The following is a 20,810-nucleotide window of genomic DNA, read 5'->3' on the forward strand; positions in this document are numbered from 1 at the left end:
TCACATTAGTGGGATTCCTGGGGGGGCCCTGTGCAAGGCCAGGAGTTGGGACTTTGTGATTCCCTCCCAGCCCAGGATATTCTATGATTCAATTATATCCAGGTTTAAAGGTTAACAATCCAGGTTTAAAGGTTAAAAACCGTTAAGCATGATGTTTAATTTCGCTGAAGATAAATTAATGTGCATAATGCAGTCACAAAATGGTAATTCACAGAATACTGATTTAGTATTAGCCTATAATTGGTTACATATATAATTATATATATAATATAGACATATAGACAAATATATGATATAGACACACGTACACATATATATGTGTGTGTGTATATATATATATATATATATATATATATAAACATATACATGTACTAATACATCATTTGGTATGGAACTGCGTACAAAATCCCGACTGTAAACGTAAAAAACCCCTCAGGAATTACTCAGCATGTTAAAATAGCCCTTGCAGGCTGCTTGCAGCCCTGATCCAAAATCAAAACAACCCTTGAAAGGCAAGGCCGGGTGCAGCGCACGGCCCGACCCGGGGCACGGCGGTGCCACGGCGGGCCCGCTGCCACCCGGTGTCAGCCGGTACCGCCTCACACGCGGCCCGCCGGGTGACGCCAGCTCCGCGCAGCGCCGCGCAGGGCGGCGGGGGACGGACGCGGCGGGCGCGGACACGCCGGCATGCTGAGGTAACGGGCACCGCGGCTCCGCGGGGCCCCGCACGCGGCGGGTGCGGCGGTGAGAGGCGGGCGGGGGGGCGCTGGCGCGGTGCCGTCAGGCGGCAGCGGGGCCATGGCCCACCTCCTTCCCCCCGGCACGGTGGGCGCCATCATGGCTGCCAGGGGGGCGGCTGGTCCCTTCACGGCCACGTGGGGCAGGGCCGGCCGCGCGCTGCGGCGGGTCCCGCTCTGGCCAATCGCAGCCCAGGCCGTCACACAGCGACCAATCGCCGGCCGTCCATTGCCCTAGGTCCCGCCCCCTGAGGGGGCCGCACGCACCTCCCCTCGCGCTCATGGAGAAGTTGGTGCGCCAAGCCACGCCCACCACTGCCTCGCCAGTGAGCGGGACCCCGCCCTCTGCGTAGGCACAACCAATGGGAAGTGGCTAGGGGCGTGTCCTCGGGGCGGAGAAGTTATAAAGGGTCGACGCGGCGGGCGGGAAGGGGTAAGATGGCGGCGTAGAGGCGACTGGTGTGACCTGCACCTACTGTGCCGCGTCCTCGCAGGAGGCGGGCGGGTCCCCGCGCGGCAGCCGCGAGCGCTGCGTGGCGGAGCGACGAGGAGGAGGAGAAAAAGGGCGCCGCTGCCGCAGCCGCCGCCATGCCCAACATCAAGATCTTCAGCGGGAGCTCGCACCAGGACCTGTCCCAGAAGATCGCCGACCGCCTGGGCCTGGAGCTGGGGAAGGTGGTCACCAAGAAGTTCAGCAATCAGGAGACATGGTGAGGTGGGGCGGGGCGCGGCCGCACTACAGCTCCCGGCAGGCCGCGCGTGGCTGCGGTGCGGCGTACCGCGCTGCCTCGGCGCGGGGGGTCATGGGGGTTGTAGTTCGGGGGCCGTGCGGTCGGGCCCGGCTGCGGAGCAGCGGAGCCGCGCTCGGAGACATCCCCGGTGCGCTCCCGCCGGGCCCCTGCTGCCCCGGAGCCCTCGGGTGAATCGCGCACGTCACCTCCGGGCACAGGCGGGACGAGGCCGGCCCGCGGTGCCCCCCTGGAGCCATGTGGGCCCCGGGCCGTGCCGCCAGCGGCCCCCGCCTCACGGCGCCGGCCCCACGCGGGATTCCACCGCTGCGTCTCGGGCTTCCCCCCACCCGGGCCCGCGCGGGGCTCCTGAACTTGGGGATTTGTGTGACCTGGCCGCTGTGGCAAGTGTTGGAGCAGTGTAATTCGCCACCCGGACCTTGCCCCCTCCGCCCAAGAGCCGTGAGCTGATGGGACGGCACGTCTTGGAGTTACACTGGTCAGGCTGTTTCATGCTTAAATCTAAACTCTCATGACTTGAGGCTTGATAATTTTGTGTTTAGCGTGTAGCTGGTACCTTTAAACTTCTCAGAGGAGCTTCAGAGTCTTAGAAAGTATTGATAGAATTCTTAGGGAGAGAGAAGAGCCTCACACCTCCGTGCATCCCACGGTGCATTTGCAGTCATTCAGTCTGTTCCCCTCAAGCTTTGAAGCCTAACATGCGCCTTGTTTTATGTGTCTATGCTTTAAAAAATATCTTACTGCCATCCTACGTAAAGCTAAAAAGGAGGTTTAAAGTTGTTCAGAGCTTTTTAAGCTTGTTTTACAGAATACACTAACTGTGTATACACCAGAGTATAATACTAAGAGCCTTGGTTGATCCAACCCACTCCTTCTGGAAACAGTACTTTTTTTGCCATGAAGATCCAGGATGTACATGTGATGTACAGTGTTACATTTCTCTTGCATGGGTATTGATTGTAAAACCTCAGAGGTAGTACAAAGAGTTGGAGAGGAGTTATAAAAGGTTCTGTTGGATTTGCAGCCCTTGCAGTGTTCTCGTTCTTTATTAACTGCTCTTACCCATCTAGTTGGCTGGCCAGCAGGTTCCTATGTCAGCAGGTAATGTGCCTTGAAGACTTAAAAGACATCTTATTTACTCCAATAACCTGACAGCAGCTTCCACAGAAGAGCAAGACTGGTTTAACAGAGTAGTTCATAGACATTTTTTGTACCACAAATATCTTAAATCATCCTGATATTGGAGTGTCTGATTATCAGCTAACTGCTGATAACCAGACACTTCTCCAGCAGAGAGTTCTCATTGAAACACTCCACGAGATATGGATGCATCCTGCAAGTCAGTGGGCAGTAAAGATGACAGCAGCTCAATGATAGATATTGAGCAGTAAGGCTGTAAATAGATCACAGTTACCAAAAAAAGTTTGAAGATATCAGAAAGGTCAGAGAAGGAAATATTAGAACTCTACCTGGAGGGGCTCTATAAGTGAAGTGGTTTCTTTCCCACTTTTTCTGGTGCAAGTGTCTCCATACGTGCACTGGAGCTGGCATTTTGCTGCTGGCAAACAGAACCTTTGGCTTGTATTCAGGCCCTTCATCAGCAGGGATTAGTGTGCACTGCATCCAGGAGAAAATTAACCCCAAAAGCCTTTCCAGAGTGAAATGCTGGAGTGCTTCTCTGCTGGAGCCACTGAATGGCTGTTCTGACTTTCAGTCTGATAATTGACTGCAGTGTTGCTTTGGTAGCAGTTTGACCTCACTGTGTCTGGTGGCTGGCCATGGTCCTTGCTCCTTTGTACACTGCTGCTTTTAGAGGTGCCTGTGCCTGTGATTCCAGGGGAACACTGCCTGCTCTGGGGTGTTTACATGCTCAGCTTGTGTTGAGATCAAAAGTACAGACTGAGTGCTTTTTTAGCCTTACTGGCTGGACCATTAAATCTGATCAGTGAATGTTGTAAAATAGCCACTGAGCAAATAAACAGCAGTGTTCCTGCTCAACAGCCTTGATTATATGGCACTGTCACCCACAGACCCTTGGGAATGCAGTGCCTTGGTTGCTCTGCAGGCACAGGTAATGGCTGTGCTTTAATTTGTGTTTGGCTACAACTCTCTTCTCATCTGCTTCCAGCGTGGAAATAGGTGAGAGTGTTCGTGGGGAGGACGTCTATATTGTGCAGAGTGGCTGTGGGGAAATCAATGACAATCTGATGGAGCTTCTCATCATGATAAATGCCTGTAAGATTGCCTCAGCCAGCAGAGTCACAGCTGTCATCCCCTGCTTCCCTTATGCCCGGCAGGACAAAAAGGACAAGGTAAGGAATGTGGCAAAGGTTTCTGCAGAGAAGTTGAATGCACACCATGAAAGTCCTGACTGCTGGAGAGGATTTGAATGAGGTTTTGTCACCCCATTTGAATATCCAACTTCTTTTCATTTTGTTAAACTTCAGGACATTGGACTGCAAAATTATCTTTTCATGAAGATCTAGTTCTTCTTGAAAATATACTAAAGTTTAATCACTGGCTGATGAAAGGATGCGATGTTAATGAGTTCTTCTTTTAGTAACTGCTTGTGAATCACTGCCTGGAAGCAGAAGGCTGACATCTTGATGAAGGAGTTGAACTTGTCTTATACTGTCTTTTTTCCTGTACCAGAGTCGAGCTCCTATCTCTGCCAAGCTGGTTGCAAACATGCTGTCTGTGGCAGGTGCAGATCATATAATCACCATGGACCTGCATGCATCTCAGATTCAGGTAGGAGCAAAAATCAGGAAAGGACTTAACCAGTTCCATCTGAGCCTCTTGACTGCTTTGCAAGCTTTCTAGATCTGCTTTTTCTGAGATACAGTAGTGATCAAGACTTGGAAACTTGGGACTGGCTGGGGAGGTGGGTAACAGTTGAATGGAAGTATAATTGTTCTTCATCAGATTGAGTGTACTGAGTCTTGTGTAAATGATCACTACAGCTTTGTTGCCACACAGTGTGACTGTTTATTCTTCACTAGACCTTGGTGGAATGTGAGATGGAGAGTATCCTTAAATTCTGAGCAGAGCTTTCTGATACTTAGTGAGTTGTCTTGGAGAAGTGAGCAGTGAGTTCTGCCCTCAGGTGTCCTGGCACAGCTGCATTTGGGGGTTTAGTTGACCAGGAAAGTGATCTGATAGCTTGCCTCTGGCATGACGGACAATCCCACTTGTATCCATTCAGTGCCACCCTCCCACACAAGCTGGCTTTGGTGCTACTCAAGCTGGTAGTGATTTGAAAATAATTCATAGGCTTTGTTGGGTTATGAACAAAATATCTCACAGAGCAGTTGAACTGGGCTGTGGAAGTAAAGTGGCAAGAATATTTGCCAGGGAGAGGAGGGGCTGCAAGCTCAATTTGAGTTTCTCTCCACCTTGAGCAAGTGCTCAAGACCAAGAAACCAACTCAGTGCAACTGAGATGGTTGTGTGAGAGGGAAGGATGTCTGTTGTCTTGCTGCAAAGGGTAAGGTAGCTACTGCCTGGTGAAGTAAGTGGGCTGGCTGTTGCTTTAGCAGTTGGAAGTGCACTTCAGTATGATTTGCCCAAAAATACTGTCCCGGATGAAAAAAACCTGGGGGAGCACAGCTGAGAAGGCTCACAGAAAGAGCATGAGAAAACTGAGCCCAAGGGTGTCCCCCTCTTCCTTAAGGGCTTGGAATTGGTGTATGCCATAGGGCTGACCTTGCACCAGCAGCAGTGATGAGATTTAATGGGATCATTTGTGCATATGTGCTTCCAGCATCTGTCTGGTTTCAGGCTGGCTCTTGTAGCTGCTGTGTTGCTGAGCACAGAAGGAATGATGGTGAGAAGGGTTTGCTGCCCCTGTACCTTGAAGCATTCCTCAGGAGTAGCTGCCCCTCTCCTGCCTGTTACTCCAGGGTTAACTTCTGGCAGTTAGTGACCTATGAGATTTGGAGAAGTCTGCAGGGTCACTGTAAACTTATGGAACCAGCTGCATTAAAGACAGATGTTGCTCAAGCCTGTTTGTAGATGTAACCAGTTTGGGTGATGAGCTTTAAAGACTGGCTGTAAACGGGCAGCTGGCTGTTCAGGAAGTGAGTGCATTTGCTGCAGGCTTTCTGCAGCCCCCAGGACAGAACTAGTTTCATTTTGTGGAGGTGTTAGATGTAAAGTGTTATTTATGCTGCTGAACTATTTCTGGCTCTGAAGACTTCTTACTTTACTATTCTGTGTATCCCAAAGATGACTGCCCTTACATCAAGGGAAGTAAAATGGAAAGCTGAAAGCTGTGGAAAGGTGATGACTGCATGCCTGATGATATAGAATGCTTCTTACAACTGTTTCTGGAATGGGACTTTCAGCTACATCTGTTCCTGTTGTCTTCCTTGCAGGGTTTTTTTGATATCCCTGTTGATAATTTATATGCTGAACCTGCTGTACTGAAATGGATCAAAGAGAATATTCCAGAGTGGAAGAACTGCACCATTGTTTCACCAGATGCTGGTGGAGCCAAGAGGTGAGCTGTCAGACAGGTATTTTGAGATGCTGCTTCTGCGTCTACTTCAACTCCTAAGAATACTTGTGACCCTATTTTTAAAACATGTTCCTTCTGTCAGTCTGCCTTCTCTCAGAGTCTAGGACAGCTGGTGAAGAGTGGTCAGATATTCTTCCTAGGGAATGTTTAGAAGGTTTCTTGGGCTACACAGAGGATTATATAGCTTATGGAATCACAGCTGCATGGATAGGAATTGCACAACAGCTATATCCCTTGGATGAAACCAATTTGTACAAGAGTATTTATGCTAATTGAATGAAGAAATAGGGTAGCTTACACCCCTATGCCAAGGCAAGCTTACTGCTGATGTCTAATTATACATTTTTATCCAGGTTGCTTTCTTTGCAGAATTAAACTTAGTCTGTTGAGGCATTTTCTTACTTTATTGCTCTGGATTTTAATATCTAGCTCTGATTTAAGCCTTCTGCCACTATTCATGTTCCCTGAGAATGAGGAAGATAGATGGTTCCTTTCCAAAAAAAGCAGCAGCATATGCTATAGCACATTTCTATTTTGATAGCCTGACAGTCTTCCATCTCCCTACAGACAAACATGCCAGTTTGTGGGCAGCTCAGAATGTTCTCAGGTGCTTTTTAGGAGAAACTAGGCTGTTCCTTGAAGCTTCTGTCTGAGGGGGCTACATGTGAACAGTGAAGGACACAGATGTACTCTTTAATCCAGGGCTGTCACACCAAAATGTTGGGGTGTGCTGATCTGGTTCACGTGCCTCGGAATGTTTTCAGTGATGTGTTACAAACAGCCAAGAAACACTGACGCTGTAGGTCACTGAATGTCTTCTGTAGCTCTGCTGTGGTCCATGGATTGGGAAAGACCCTTCTTTATATTCAGCTATTTCTGTAGCTTGTTGCATAACACAGTATATGAAGTGCCAAACCAGCCAGATATAATCTGACTCATGAAAAAATCTGCTCAAAAGCCTCTTACACTGAAACGTGTCAGTCTTGGCTGGTGCAATATTTTATGGAGATAAGCAAAGGCAAATAGTTCAGTTTAGTTTAACAGTCTGTGCAGGACCACCAGGATTAAGTGTGATCTAGTGGGGCTAAGAGTCTGCTTACCTCAAGTGTAGAGTTTCTGGGGATATGTGTGTTTTACTTCTTCCACTCTTAATGCTTTTAAACTCTTGACTATTCATCAGTACCAATATATAAAGTTAAGATCCCTCTAGTAGGGTTGCTCTGCAGTCACTTTGATGGAAATAAATGTGAGGTGAGGTGTATTTGAATTGCCTGGTTGTGCAATCCTGCCACAATCTGTGCCAGTGCTTGTGTGCATGATGACTGAATGCTTATAAGAGTGACAGTAAAGCCCTGTCATAGCACAGCTTAAGCCTTTCCAGTGCAGTGTTACAAAGATGACAACTTTCCAAGTGTTTGAATCACTTCAAGTTTGCTGACCTTGCTGGTTAAGGTTTGTTTTCAGCTTAAATGCAAATTAGCTTACAGTGGTCATGATGAAAGATGAGCTCTATCTGCTGTCACTGAGAAAGATTAGATCAGAGGTTGCAGTTTGGCTGCTTGAAGGGAAACTAAAGTGGCAGAGTACCTTCTATTAATTGCTTGGGAGCAGTAGCAGATGTGGTGACAGCTCCTCTTAGTGCAGTGTGCTTGATACTGAAAGAGCTTTGTTTGAAGCTGCTGTGTGGAGCTAAGCATTGTTTGGAAACTGTTCTCTCTTCAGAGTGACCTCCATTGCAGATCGGTTGAATGTAGACTTTGCCCTCATTCACAAGGAGCGCAAGAAGGCCAACGAGGTCGATCGCATGGTGCTGGTGGGGGACGTCAAGGACAGAGTGGCCATCCTGGTGGATGACATGGCAGACACGTGTGGCACCATCTGCCACGCTGCAGACAAGTGAGTGGGGCTGACTGCTGCCTTCCCAACCCAGGAACCTGCTCCTAGTGAACACTGTGTAATGGCTTAAGCGTGTTATTTGCATGATAAGTTTCACAAGGTCTCATGTGGTTTCTTGATTATTCATGTCCTACAAAATAAGAAGGAAAACCCAGTTAAAGTTCTCATAGTGGGTGGGAATAAATAGAAGACCATAGTGTCTCTCTCTTTTTTTTTTTTCCCTGTGTTGCAGATGGACTGTCACTGACCATGCCAGGTAGAACTAAATGTTGTCTGGTGCATCAGCTGATTTTATATTAGAAATAAGCTTTTCAAACTTTGATATAATTCATGCCTTTTACACTAGAAACACCAACATATGCAAGACTGTTAACTGTTAAATACAGTATTAAATATTAGCACAGTATTTCATACTGTATTAAATACAGTATTAAAGTATTAACACAGTATTAAATATCTGCTGCCTTGTGTAAGCAAAAATTACAGAAGGTCATTTGTATGATCTGTTCCAAATATTCCAGAGCTAAGAACAATGGGGTTTTTTCAGTGTGTGCTTTGCCTGTGGTGGATTTCATGGTACTTGTAAAACTTTTTTTTCCCCCAAGTCAATAGAGAGGGGGAATCAAAGGTAGCCTGTTCTCCAAGCACATGGTGCTGTCTCCTGTCATGCTTACCATGTGCCCTGCAGTAATGTCAGCTTAATACTCACTGAGAATTAATCATCCTTCTCCTTTACTCCCCCCTTGCAGGCTTGTGTCAGCTGGAGCCACCAAAGTTTATGCCATCTTAACTCATGGGATCTTTTCTGGGCCAGCAATTTCCCGGATCAACAATGCCTGTTTTGAGGCAGTTGTAGTCACAAACACAATACCCCAGGAGGACAAGATGAAGCAATGCCCTAAAATCCAGGTGAGCATATATCTCCTGTCACTCCTGGGGGGTGGTAGCCTTGTCTGTTCACCTGTTAGAGGGGAAAACCCCACAGTACTGTGTAGTGCTGACAGTGGTTCTGTTGGTATTGCCATCAGTGTTACCTAGTTCCCTTGGCCCTATTGCTGTGGGGTAACAGACAAGTTACTCTGATACAGAGAAGCTTCTGTGCCAGCTCATCTCAAATAGTTCATTAAAGGATTTCTTTTCAGGGCTTGTTTACCTAGATCAGGTGCCTGATTTAATGGGGACATGATGTAGGCAAGTAGTTGGATATGTGCCCTTTGGAGGAGTGATGTGCTGATGATGTGCAATGCTGAAACAGAGGTAGACAGGAGCTTCTGATGTTGGTGCTGACAGCTTAGTTGTGTATCTGTCACTTTATGCTCAGCCTTTGCCATCCATATAAAAGCTGATAATGAGCCCCAGAATCTGCTGTTCAGCCAGTTCCCAATCCACTCATCCAGTGTACTGTTCTTGAGTTCACCTGTGAGGATTTCATGGCAGACAGTGTCAGAAGCCTTGCTGAACTTGACAATATCCACTGTTCCCCCCTCACACATCCAGGTAGTTGCTTCCTCATAGAAGGTGATCAGGTTGGTCAAGCATGATTTGTCATTGGTGAATCCGTGCTGACTATTCCTGATCATGCTCTTGTCATCCATGTGCATAGACCTGGTCTCTGGAATGAAGTGCTCCATCACCTTTCCAGGGATTGATGTGAGGCTGATTGGCAGTAATTCCTGGGTTGTCTTAGCTTTCTTCAATCCTCAAGCACCTCTGGTGAGCTGCAGGACATTTCAAAGCTGATCATGAGTGCCTGGCTGTGATGTCTGCCAGCTCTCTCAATACTCCTGAATTTATCCCATCAGGGCCCATGGACTTGTGGATATTAAGTCTGGCCAAGTGTCCTCTAACTCAGTCCTCCCTAAGGAAAAGTCTTCCTTCCAACATTCCCTTACCCCAGTCTCTCACTGCCTTCTCTGTACCCTCTGTTACCAGGCTCCCCCTTCCCTTTAGTCACAGGCTCACATTATTCTTAGGCTTTTCCAAATACATCAATAACAAAAAGAAAACATTCTTGTTGTCCCTGATGTCATTTGCCAGACTTAATTCCAGATGGGCCTTGGCTTCACAGCAGCAATATCTAGGACACTGGCATTTGGAGAAGCTCTGGCACTACTCACACTCAACCAGTACTCTGGTGTGAGTATAGAAGCTTCCCCACTACTGGGCTGCTCGTGAAAGGAAACCTGAACTGGTTGAAGCTCTAGTCAATTTTAAGCTGCTTTTGGAAATATGTTATAAGCTGATTTCAGGCTGCTGCTGGGTTGTATTTCTTTCAGCACTAACTTCTGGATGGTACTCCTGCAACATCTAAAACATTCTTGGTGCTTCACCTTTTTTCCAGGCTCCACATTACAGCTAGTGTAGGCAAAACGTTAAATTGGCAACCTCTGTGTAACTAGCTGTAGCCAAAGATTGCAGTGGATCAGTTTTCCAGGCTTTCCTTTAATACCTCACATTTACACACTGATGTCTGATGTTGAGGAACACAGAGCTAAAGGATTTATCACAGGTCTCAGGCTTTACTCTGCAGCTTGTTGTTTTTTTTCTTGCCTTCACAAACAAACTATCTAAAAGATATTAAATATTGTTTTCCCTTGGTTTCTTTAATGCACCATTAATATGGTGACTCTTACTAGACTACATATATTGAAATGCTTTAGCTGTGGGGATTCAGAGCTGGGATTTGGCTCAGACGTGACTTCTCCTGGTACTTGTCTGACCCCACCAGATGGAGCCAGCACAGCGCCTGGGAGCTGAGCTGTAGCACAGCAGCTTCATCTCTCAGACTGCTGGCAGCAGTGGTAAAACCTCTTAGCTCAGGGGAAGTGATTTCATCTCGATTTAGACTGCCCTAACTTCTCTACACAGAGTGAATAAGAGTCCTGTGGTAAACAGACTGAGCCTAGGGAGTGTGAGCAAAGCAAGGCAACAGTAGACTGTAATGCTGACAGACCAAGTAGAATATTTGTAGTGCTATTGGTAGGATATCTTCAGGCTTATATGTAATTAAATCCTAATCCTGTGTAGAAGCAATTTGTCTGCATCTGGCATGTCATAAATGTGGGTGATGAGTTTATTCTTTAGATTCTCCTTGACTTCCCAGCCGTTCTTTCAGTCTTGTGCCTTTTTTCAATGGTGCTGATGCATCTTTCTTCCCTTCCAGGTGATTGACATCTCAATGATCCTTGCAGAGGCCATCAGGAGGACTCATAATGGGGAATCTGTTTCCTACCTATTCAGCCATGTCCCTTTATAACAACAGATGTCAGCTGCTGCTTGTATGGCTTTTTTTTTAAAAACCAAAAGTTGTTCAGCTTGTTGTAAAGTTCAGTAGAAGACTCTGCTTGTTCCAGTGCAGTTCTCCACAGCTCCTGCTTAAGTCAGGCTTACTGGCTCTGTTCCCAACACTGGGCGGCTGGAGGGGGAAAGTTCATCTCTGTAACAGCCAACTCCACCAGCACCCCTATGCATGGAGCTGATCAGTAGCACTGACTCAATTCTGCAGGTCTGTGGAGAGCAGGACTGACACATGGCTAATTGCCACAATTATTTTGAGGGGGGGAGGGAGAGGGTTTGTGGGCAGGGTTAGATGATCTGGCATGCACATCCTAAATTGTTTGGGAAATAGAGCTCCCTAGGACATGTTGATCTGGATCTACAGCAAGAGCCCAAGAGACTGCTGGCTGTCTTACCACTCCGTACCTGACAGAGCCCTTGGAGAGTGCTGGGGAAGGCTTGTGTCTTGGCCAAGCCTGACCCTTGGTGAAGCCCTGGGAGACACCTAGGAGGTGCTGCTGCTACAGCTTCCTCCCATTAAAGGAGATCAGTGTAGCTTGCAAACTTGAAATCCTCTTAATTGTTGATGAAATTAAATGCCCTTTAGTGCGCTGCACAGCAAAGTGAGGGTGAGAGCAGAGTCTGTGCAGTGCTGTGTTAGCTTAGTGGAAAAGGTGCATTCTGCACAAGTGTTCTTCTCCAAAAACTCTGACGTAGAGAACTTCTGGTGGTTGTGTGCTTTGGTTTCTAGTGCAGGCTAAAACCAACTTCTCAATTTCACAGCTTCCTCTTAGCCTTGCGAGTTAACTAGAGGACTGCTGTCATGTACTGCAGCTGCACCTTGACCTGCTGTGCAACCCCCGACCCTTTTTTTACAAGTACAGTGGTAAACAGAGCCTCTTTATCCAACAGCAGCAGGGTTGTTGCATCTAGCAAGTGCCTGCTCAGACACTGGGGTGACCTGAAACACAACAGCTTTGTGTCCAGCTGACTCAGCCTCTCATTGCCTGTTACACGCCTGTTACCTGGAAGTTACTGCTCATTGTCTGCCTTACCTTGAAAGCGTTGTTTCTTGCAAAATACCTTAAGCCAAGGAGGTCACAGGACAACAAAACCTGAAGAAACCCTTTCAGTGGGTCCAATGCTTCTCAGGAGTGTTCATGGCAATGTGTTGAGGAGGCTACATTATACTGGGAAAATGGCAGATTTAACACCAACCTGACAGGCCACAAAGTGCCTGAAAGAAAAATATCAAAACTAGAGCTGGCTGAGGCTCTTGGATGTAGTAAGTATCATCTGAAACTTGAATAATTAGAAAATGTACCAGACAATCGTAAGGTAAACTGCTAAGTCTCTCTTGAACTCTTACGGTTTATAGACCAAACTGTTTTATTCTGGTTTTGTTTTGGTTTGTTTTTTCTTTGTTTGGTTTTTGGTTTTGTTGTTTTTTTTAATAAGCACTCCTCTTTTATTTGTTTTTGAGGCTGGAGGAAGGGAAAAAGGGAAAAGAAGGAACTTGAAATTATTTTCTAGAGTAAACAGCATGGCTTTGAGAGGCTAAGGGCTGAGATATAAGTGGAACTAACTGAAAGATGTGGTTAAAATCTAAGGAAGTACTTTTTTAGTTGTGCCTTTTACTGAAGACTTCTCTCCCTTCCTAAACTCCTGTCCTGTGGCAACTTTAACACTTCTATTAGTGTAGAGCTTTTGTTTTTGTATAAGAATTGGTGTTTGTCTGGAAACTGTGCATCTCTTGCTTCTTTGCTTTGCATCCTGCACTGAGCTCTCCTGAGAGTCTGTGATCCCACCTCCTGTATGGGAGCCCCTGCTGCCATCCTGCTGCTGCTCTGAGAGTCAAAGGCCAGGACATCAGAGCAGTGCTTGGGAGGATTTTCAGCAGCATTTATGTTTAAAGTTAAGACCTGATGAAGGAATTAAACTTTTATTTAAAAACCATAGCCTCTGCCTGTTAAGTGCTTCTAAATATCTTAAGTGACATGAATCTTTTGAGTTGAGTCATTTTAAGGGCAGATCATGAAGTAATTTTATTTAGAAGGGACCTTGGAAGGTCATCTGATTTAACCCTTGTGCATATGGCCAGCTGTGAGGTTCAGCTTGGCTCTGCTCACATTGCATGGGACCAAGCACTGAGGAATTGCTTTTGTCCATGCTTGATTTCCTGGGCTTAATTATTAGAGGTGGTAGTACAGCTTCTCTAGTACTGTTCAATTATGTATCTGAGCAGATTTGTTCACATAATGTTCAGGTGAGGGAAGCTTGAATATTTGAACAAGTACAAATGAAGAATTTGTAAGTGTTTCGCACAAAGCTGATGATCAGAGAAGGATTGTGTCCTGAGGAGCACTTGTTCAAACTAAAGCCTGATCCTTTCTTACTGTTTGTTGCAGATGGGGAAATATGAATGAAGTCAGAAGGATGACCTGGCAGGTCTAGAGAAAGGTCCTTGGCTTTACAAATAGATTTTCAGGCCTAGACTAAACATAACTCCTGCCTCAGGCAGGTATTTGCTGAGGATCACAATTGTCATCCATGTTACTACATGTCTTGCAGTACTGGCCAGTGAATAAATTAAAAAAAATGGGGTATTTTCCCCAGGTAGCAGGGTGGGTGCTGTGGGTCTTGTCAGGATTATGTTAGCAGATTTCACCTTCCTTTGATAAAAGAACAGAGCTTTACAGCCATTTGTACACAGGAGACCATTGCTATTAGTGAGTATATGATGTTTTCTTAGTTACTTTAATAAAACCAGGGTTTTGAGTTAGGAGATGGCACAGACTTAATACGCTGTATGACATTGTAGCTCTGAAAAAGGATGGGAGATAACTCCTTGGGACAGTTCTTATACCCATGTAAAGTCACTCTGCTCTGAAACCTTCAGATCAGAAGGGATGGAGTCTTCACCAAAATCTCAAGGTGAGCTGTGGGGTGTCTTAGGCTTTTCTCACAGCTGCCTGAGTTAATACTGTACAAAACAAGTTTTGCAGGAGAAAAATCTCAACCAAGTAATTTGCTGTGTTCCTGCAGTTGGAGGTCTGGAGGAGCCAGGATAGAGCTCCAGCAGCTCCCTCTGCCACAGGCACAGCTGGCACGTGGCTGCAGGTGTGAGGGTGCTGGTACTGGTGCTGGTAGCCATCTCGTGGCTGTCTGCTGCCTGCTGTTAATTCATGGGGACAAGGAAAACATCAGTCACTAGTCCTGTATCAGCTCCACTCACCTACTTGGGTACCTGAAACTAATGCACAGCGTGGGAGCTGAGCTTGCCAGGTGTGCCTTGCAGGTAGCAGGATGTGTCCACTGTTCAAAGCACAATGAGACACATCTCAATCTGCTGGCACCTCCCTCCCGCCTTACTGATGTAAGGAGGTCTCTTGGAGTCAATGTTTCTGTGAGCTAAAGAAAGCAGCAGCTTGTCTTGCTGCTGTTGGGCAGGGGGAAAATGGTGTTAGCAAGCCCTTCTCTAAACTGCAGCAACTTCCACAGGAGGAATGAGTCCTCCCTGTAAGATACAACAGCTCCAGTATGCTGCTACCTTCCCAGGCTCTCTGCTCCTGCCCTGGTGGATGTGAAGGTTTGTGGCAGGAGGCTGGGGTGAAAACGGGAGAAAGTGCTGTCACCCTGTGGAGTGGGTCAGCCTGGCAGCTGTCACGGTGGTGCCCTGCAGGCAGATGGGTCAGGAGGCTGAGAAAAACCTCTGATCAGAGAAACCTTCCTGCATCCTTCCTGTGCAGGAGAATAAGGTATTCCTGGAAATGGCTATTGGAGAGGCTGCATCAGCCCTGGCAGCCTTGTTCTGTTTGAGATTTAAAACCAATCTAAAATGGCTGGCAGTCAGTCTGTGCTATTTCAGGTTAGGGCTGTTTTTGCTTTCTCCCTATCTGTTGTTGTCTCAGTTCTTTCGTTATAAATTATTGAAAGCAGAAAAGCCAAAAGACGTAAGAAGGTGGTTGTGCAGTTACGGGAGGCTTTGCTAATTTGTCAGGGGGAAAAGCTCTTGCTGGGATATAAGCTCCTTTCTTGTTCTTTGTGCTAGATGGGTTTTAGCGGCTCCCCAGCACCAGCCCCACCTCTCCCCTGCTGGCAGTGCACAGGGTTGGGTTTAAAGCTGCTCTGGCCGTGGTTTGTACGAGTGTGGTGGTGGTTGTGTGGCTTGAGGAAGGGGGAGCTCCCCTTCCCCTGTCTGCATGGCCACCGTGGTGGCTTTGTGCCCAGACAAAGACCCGGGGGTTACAAAGTGCTGCAGCGTCAGAAGCAACACATTGCCCAGGGGCTGTGCCTTGCCAGTGGCAGGTGCAGCTGGTCTGCTGAGGGGCTGGGAGGATGGAGAACAGGTTTTTGGGTTCTGCTGGTGCCAGCAAGGGGCTGTGCACAGGCAGGGTGGGGATCAGCTTCGTTCACACTCGCTGCCTGCCAGGGACAAAAGCTACGTCAGACTGCAGCATCCACAAAGGAGAAGCATGTGGAGAACAGGCAAGCAAAGGGGGAAGCTGAGGGGAAGGTGAGCACAGCCAGAGTTGTCACTGTGACAAAACACTCGTCTGGCTATTTGCATGAAGGCAAAAAGGATTTCCTGCATTCATTTTGAAACCAAATGGATGTTTTGGTTCTCGCTGGCTGTGCAGGAAAGATGAGCCTTTTCTCACTGAGGCTGGGCTATGTGATGCAGGCTCTGTAGGGTGGGTTTGAAGGATGTTCATGAAGGCAGTCCTGCCTGGGCTTGCAGCTCTTGGCTCTGTGGCACTCTCCAAACCTGGCCCTGCTGGGGGCTGCACCATCAAATCAGAGCTGCTCTGGGAGCAGCCTGGCCTGGAGCTTTGCCTGCAGCCTCTTCCTCCCTCCCCGAGAACAGGAGGCTGCTTGCCATCCAGATTCCTCTTGGAGGAGCAACCTGGCCTTAGAACTTGGCCTTTGCCTTCTCAGCATTTGCCAACTCTTGGTGCTTCTTGAATTCAGAGCCCACATTCTGGCTGGAGCAAGAAGGTGCCTCAGGGCTTGCGGCAAAGGGCCACCTCCGGCCGTGACCTGCTGTCGCTGGATAGCACCAGTCCCTCCTGCCAAGACGGCAGTCGTCTTGCTAAAGAACACAAAGCAAGTGTTCCCTCCGGATTTCTGGGGATTTTCTCTGCAAAATCTCCAATAAGCCCTGAGCAAAACCCCAGAGGCTGGCTGGCAGGCCAGGAGGTGGAGGTGAGAGCTGCTGCAGTACAGCTGCTACCCCTTGGTGCTCTGTAGCAGGTTCCTGTTCACCATGGCACTGAGAACTCTGCAGAAAGGTTTTTTGGCAAATCTCATTTGCAGCCAGGATACTTTTGCCTCCTCCCCTTCCCCTCATTCCCTTCAGCACCTACAGGACCCTCCTGGCCCTCTACCCGCTCTCTATCCTGGTGGCCAGCATGCAAGTGCCCCCAGATTGCCACTGTCCTTCCTGCTGGGATCAGATAAGCTGCCTGCACTGCCCCTTGGCTTTTTCTCACTAAAGGTGTTTCTTCCACTTGCACACTAGCCCATCAGCACAGTATGGGCTGCTCCCCAGGCTTGCTGCAGCCAAGCAAGAGCCTGTGAGTATGGTCAGCCTCTTGTCCACCCACGCCGCTTCTTCAGTGACCAGATCTCTCCAGGAGGTGCTGTGGCCAAAGACAGTGTAGACATGAGCTGGGTAGTGGCCAAGCATCTCTCACAGTTGTGAGAATAGGGTGCTGGGTTTAGCCTAAGGCTTGCTTAATTCATGTTCTGCTTCAACAGTGGGAGCATCCCTGGACACATACGGGCCACAGCCGCCTCCATTGCTGTGGGGCACCTGGTGGGGGACCTGCCTCTGGTGGGGGACTGAGTCTGGTACAGTGGCTTTGGAATTATCCGCTCTCATGAGGACCAGCCTGCTGCCCCTCACACCTGGCACCCAGGTGCGTGCGCGCACAGGAGGGGCTGTGGGAGCCATGCCCGTATGTGAGGGAGCAGGAGCCGTGTGAGGGGCTGTGTGACGCCTGTCCGTGTGTGTGTTGTGAGGGGGTGTGTGACCCCGAGTCCCCGTCTCCCTCTCCCGTTGTTCCCGCTCCCCTCAGTCCCTCACGCTCGGTCCCGCTCGCGCCCCCGTCGCGCGGCACGGCGGGAACGGCCACCCCCTGGCGGGCCGCGCGCTTCCCGGCTGGCGGCCAGCCAATGGGCGCGCGGGCTGGGCGGCGGCCGGGGTATAAAAGGCTCCGCCCCGCGCGGCGCGCGCTCCAGACTCACCTGGACGCGCAAGAAGCGGGATCGGTACCGGCACCGACCGCATATCGCAACCACCGCGCATCGCACCGTACAGCGCCGCAGGTACGGGCTGGGCCGCGGGCTGGGGGGGGGCGTCCCCGCGCAGTGCTCCTGCGAGGAGGGACTCGCCGAGGTGCCCCGAGGCCGGAGCTGTGGGCGCGGTGGGTCCCGGGGGAACGTGGCTGCTTGCTGCGGGGAGGGCTCCCCGGCGTGTGCGGGCACCGCGGGACGCCCCGCACGGCTGCCCGGGCCCGGGGAGCGGCGCGGTGCCCGGGGCGGCGGCGCGCCCCGCCCTGCGCTATTGTCCGCGGCGGGGGCTGGGGGGGGGGGTTGGAGCCGCCTTTGTCTTCCCGTCCCTCGGCTGACTGCGGAGGGGGTCTCACAGGCAAAATGTGCGACAAACCAGACCTCTCGGAGGTGGAGAAATTCGACAAGAAGAAGCTGAAGAAAACCAACACGGAGGAGAAGAACACGCTGCCCTCCAAGGAGAGTGAGTGCGGGGTCGGGGGCTGGCGGGGCAGTACCCTCGGGTCCGGTCTCACTGCCCAGCATCCGCGGGAGAAGGGCGGGTCGGGCGGCAGGGCTCTGACCCGGAGAAAGCCATGGGCAGAGGGGTGTGTGCAGCCCGGGGCAGCGGGCATGGGCACTCGAGAGGGCTGTTGTGCCAAACTGATCCCTCAGGGCATCATTTTCCTGCGGACAGACGAAGACAGGCGCCCGACTTGACACGCATACGTGTGGCTTGTAGTCTCCTAACTTGACTATTAAACCACCCCGCTTGGGATCAAACCACAAAACTGGCTACCGGGGCCTGAGTGAATCCTCCACAAAAAAAAAGCACTAGACACTAATGGGCCTCTATTCTCTTGCAGCTATTGAGCAGGAGAAGGAATGTGTGAAGTCTTCCTAGAGAGAGATTGCCTGGCAGGAGGAGCAACTACTCAATTATTTTGCTTTGAAATTAATCATGTGGGTTTTTTTTAAATTTACATCATGTACATGTATAGAAAACAGCTGTATCACCTAACACACTGTCCCACTTTGCTGGCAGCTTTGGCAGGTGGGGGGACAAAACGTGGTCCTCTCAGTCCATCAGTAGCCTGACCTGATGCCATCTCTGCTGCTCAGCTGCCTCCTGTGACAGCACTGATCTTGCTCTGATGCAGTGAGGAGATGAGCAAGGGCCATGGAGGCTTCTGGGCATGGACCCCTTCTGCCTGGGGGAGTGGGGAACCTTTCTGGCCTCACCTCCAGCCTGGGTCTGTCTTGCATATTCTTCACTGACAGTGTTCCGTAGCCTCACTCACAATTTTTTGTCTTCCTTGGGGGAAAAATGAGAAGTTTATTATAAAATAAAAAATTGTAATGATCACCTATGGCTTGTGGCTCCCTCCCTGAAAAAGGTTCTGGTCTGGCTTACCCTGAAGGGTGGGGAGGTCTCTGCCTGGTGTTGCAGCAGTGCTGGTTGTTGGGTGTTGCTCAGAGGGCAACATGGGATGGTTTCCAGCAGGGTGAATCCAGGTTGGTGTTTCCTTGGGGATCGGTTCCTGGGGGAACTGGGAGCATTGCTGGCATGATCGTGGCCACTGTGTTCCACCACCGTTGTGGTTTCTTGGTGCATCTAAAAGCAGAGGCTAACCTGGGTCTTGCCCATGTGGAGGTTGATCCTCCTGCCTTGGAAAACTTGGTGTCCCCTGCTTAAGACTTTGTGGAGCTGGGCTGGTGCCTTGTCAGCATGGCTGGAGATGCTGGCAGTGGAGATGCTGGCCTGGGCCCTGCTGGTGTGATGGCCAGGCCAACTCTGCCCACCCAGCTCTTGGAGCACAGTTCTCCTGTCACTGTATGGCACTGCCTTTCCATTCCCCCTGAGCCAACCTCCACCCCTATCCTTGACTGATCGTGGTTTCTGCAGCCCTGTAAGGATGAGTTTGAATGTAAATCCCTTGGGTGCTCTCTGGGCTGATCCCAACCCTGTCTTGCAGGGGTGGAGATCCCTGGGTCCTGCAGTTGGCTGCCAGTACAGTGTGGGTGAGCTCTGATACTGCCTCCAGGTTTATGCTGAGGCTTCCTGGCTACTGCCAGGACTTTCTCACCTCCACCTGGCTTGCAGGTCACTGAAACACATCAGGTATTTATGGAGGAGGTGGAGGCACACTAGCCAAAACTTGCCAGCCAACAGTTTTGGTCAGTGTTCCTAATGAGCCTGGTCATCTGGGGATGAACATGGTGCTGTTGTGCCTGCCTGGACATGGTGCCTGTCTGCCTGGTGCCTCCACCCACGCTGCCTGCCAAGGACTGCAAATAACATTGCCTGAGTGGTTGCCACTGCCTCCACCCCTTAAAAAGCAGAATTGAAAGAGCTGCAGGTAAGAGTTTGGCGCTTGTGCGCTGTCAGGGCAGTGTGTGGGGTTTTCCATGGGGTGAGGGCACTGGGGAGCAATGCAGAGGCCCAGCTGGGGCTGCTGCTGTGTTGGGCTGAGCACTGGGGAGCCCAGCACATGCCAGGGTGGCTGTGCCCCCTCAGCACCATGATGTCAGAACCCTATCCTGGACGTGGGAATCTTTTCCCAGTGCCAACAGCCAGGGTGGTTTGTCAGGGTGACAACCTTGCTCAGGGTTGGTTTGTCATGAAGCAGGAACAGGCAGCTAAAGCCAGCCTGAGCCCTCTCTTCATCCCTGAGAGCCAGAGGCTGACTTGAACCAAGTGAAACTTTCAGGATTCAAACAAAGTGGAAATGCTGCTCTCCCTTCCTCAGTTCTGCTTTTGGGGACAGGGAGGTCTCTGGCTGCCCAGAGCACCTCGGCTGCTCCTGACACCACCCGGGGACCTCTCCCTGCTATGTGCTGCAATGGGCCCCTCTGCAGGCATGGAAAAGCACCAAGGTACTTATCTCTCCCTGAGTCACATGGACGTCTGCAAGGCCACAGCAGGAGTGTGCCCTCCCTGGCACCACTGCTTACACCAACTTCCTCCTCACCCTGTGCTGTGCACACAGGCAGCAGAGCCTGCCAGGAGTGCTGGGCACCCAAATCCTACAGAGCCAGCCAGTTTGCCACCCAGTGCTAGGGCTGTGGGTTGCTCCGTGTGGCAGGGTGGCTGGTTCCAGAAGCTGGTGGTGCTCCAGCATTGACCCTGAGTCTGTGGAAACAGCCCATGTGACCCCTGTGCCATGGGGAGCCATTGAGGTGTTGATGCATCCAAATTTGGGTTGCTGTTTCACTGTGTCCAACCCAGGCACATAGCAATACTGATTTAGACATGGGGTTAAGTGCTGGCACAGCCAGGTCTGTGCCCCAAGGCAGTCACCCCAGGAGCTGGCAGTCCCAGCCCAGACTCAGGGACATCAGCAGGAGCTGGGAGCAGCTC

At 49.9% G+C, this 20,810-nt stretch overlaps 2 protein-coding genes across 8 annotated transcripts; both read left to right on the forward strand.

Moving 5' to 3' along the window:
- The first annotated feature begins 1,208 nt into the window (after positions 1-1,208).
- Positions 1,209-13,134, forward strand: PRPS1 (phosphoribosyl pyrophosphate synthetase 1). Of its 5 annotated transcripts, none has more exons than XM_062503113.1 (7): positions 1,209-1,447; positions 3,615-3,816; positions 4,139-4,237; positions 5,862-5,986; positions 7,727-7,900; positions 8,650-8,809; positions 11,064-13,134. In XM_062503113.1, exons 1-7 carry the CDS (start codon positions 1,326-1,328, stop codon positions 11,154-11,156), a joined length of 975 nt encoding a protein of 324 aa, XP_062359097.1. In that variant the 5' UTR covers positions 1,209-1,325; the 3' UTR covers positions 11,157-13,134. The 5 variants fall into 5 exon arrangements, with proteins under 5 accessions (XP_062359097.1, XP_062359098.1, XP_062359096.1 ...); XM_062503114.1 differs by having other exon boundaries at positions 3,615-3,807; XM_062503112.1 differs by having other exon boundaries at positions 3,615-3,798.
- A 114-nt stretch (positions 13,135-13,248) lies between these two features.
- On the forward strand, positions 13,249-18,809 carry LOC134050201 (thymosin beta-15A homolog). 3 transcript variants are annotated; one of them, XR_009933665.1, is made up of 4 exons: positions 13,249-17,506; positions 17,829-17,933; positions 18,316-18,412; positions 18,495-18,809. XR_009933665.1 is itself a non-coding variant. In XM_062503117.1 (3 exons), the coding sequence occupies exons 2-3, from the start codon at positions 17,834-17,836 to the stop codon at positions 18,351-18,353; spliced, it is 138 nt and encodes a 45-aa protein (XP_062359101.1). In that variant the 5' UTR covers positions 13,249-17,506; positions 17,829-17,833; the 3' UTR covers positions 18,354-18,809. The 3 variants fall into 3 exon arrangements, 2 of the variants coding, with proteins under 2 accessions (XP_062359101.1, XP_062359102.1); XM_062503117.1 differs by having other exon boundaries at positions 18,316-18,809; XM_062503118.1 differs by lacking the exon at positions 13,249-17,506 and having other exon boundaries at positions 17,791-17,933; positions 18,316-18,809.
- The last annotated feature ends 2,001 nt before the right edge of the window (positions 18,810-20,810 follow it).

Source organism: Cinclus cinclus, chromosome 15, assembly GCF_963662255.1.
Source record: "Cinclus cinclus chromosome 15, bCinCin1.1, whole genome shotgun sequence".
In the NCBI taxonomy this organism is placed as follows: domain Eukaryota; kingdom Metazoa; phylum Chordata; class Aves; order Passeriformes; family Cinclidae; genus Cinclus; species Cinclus cinclus.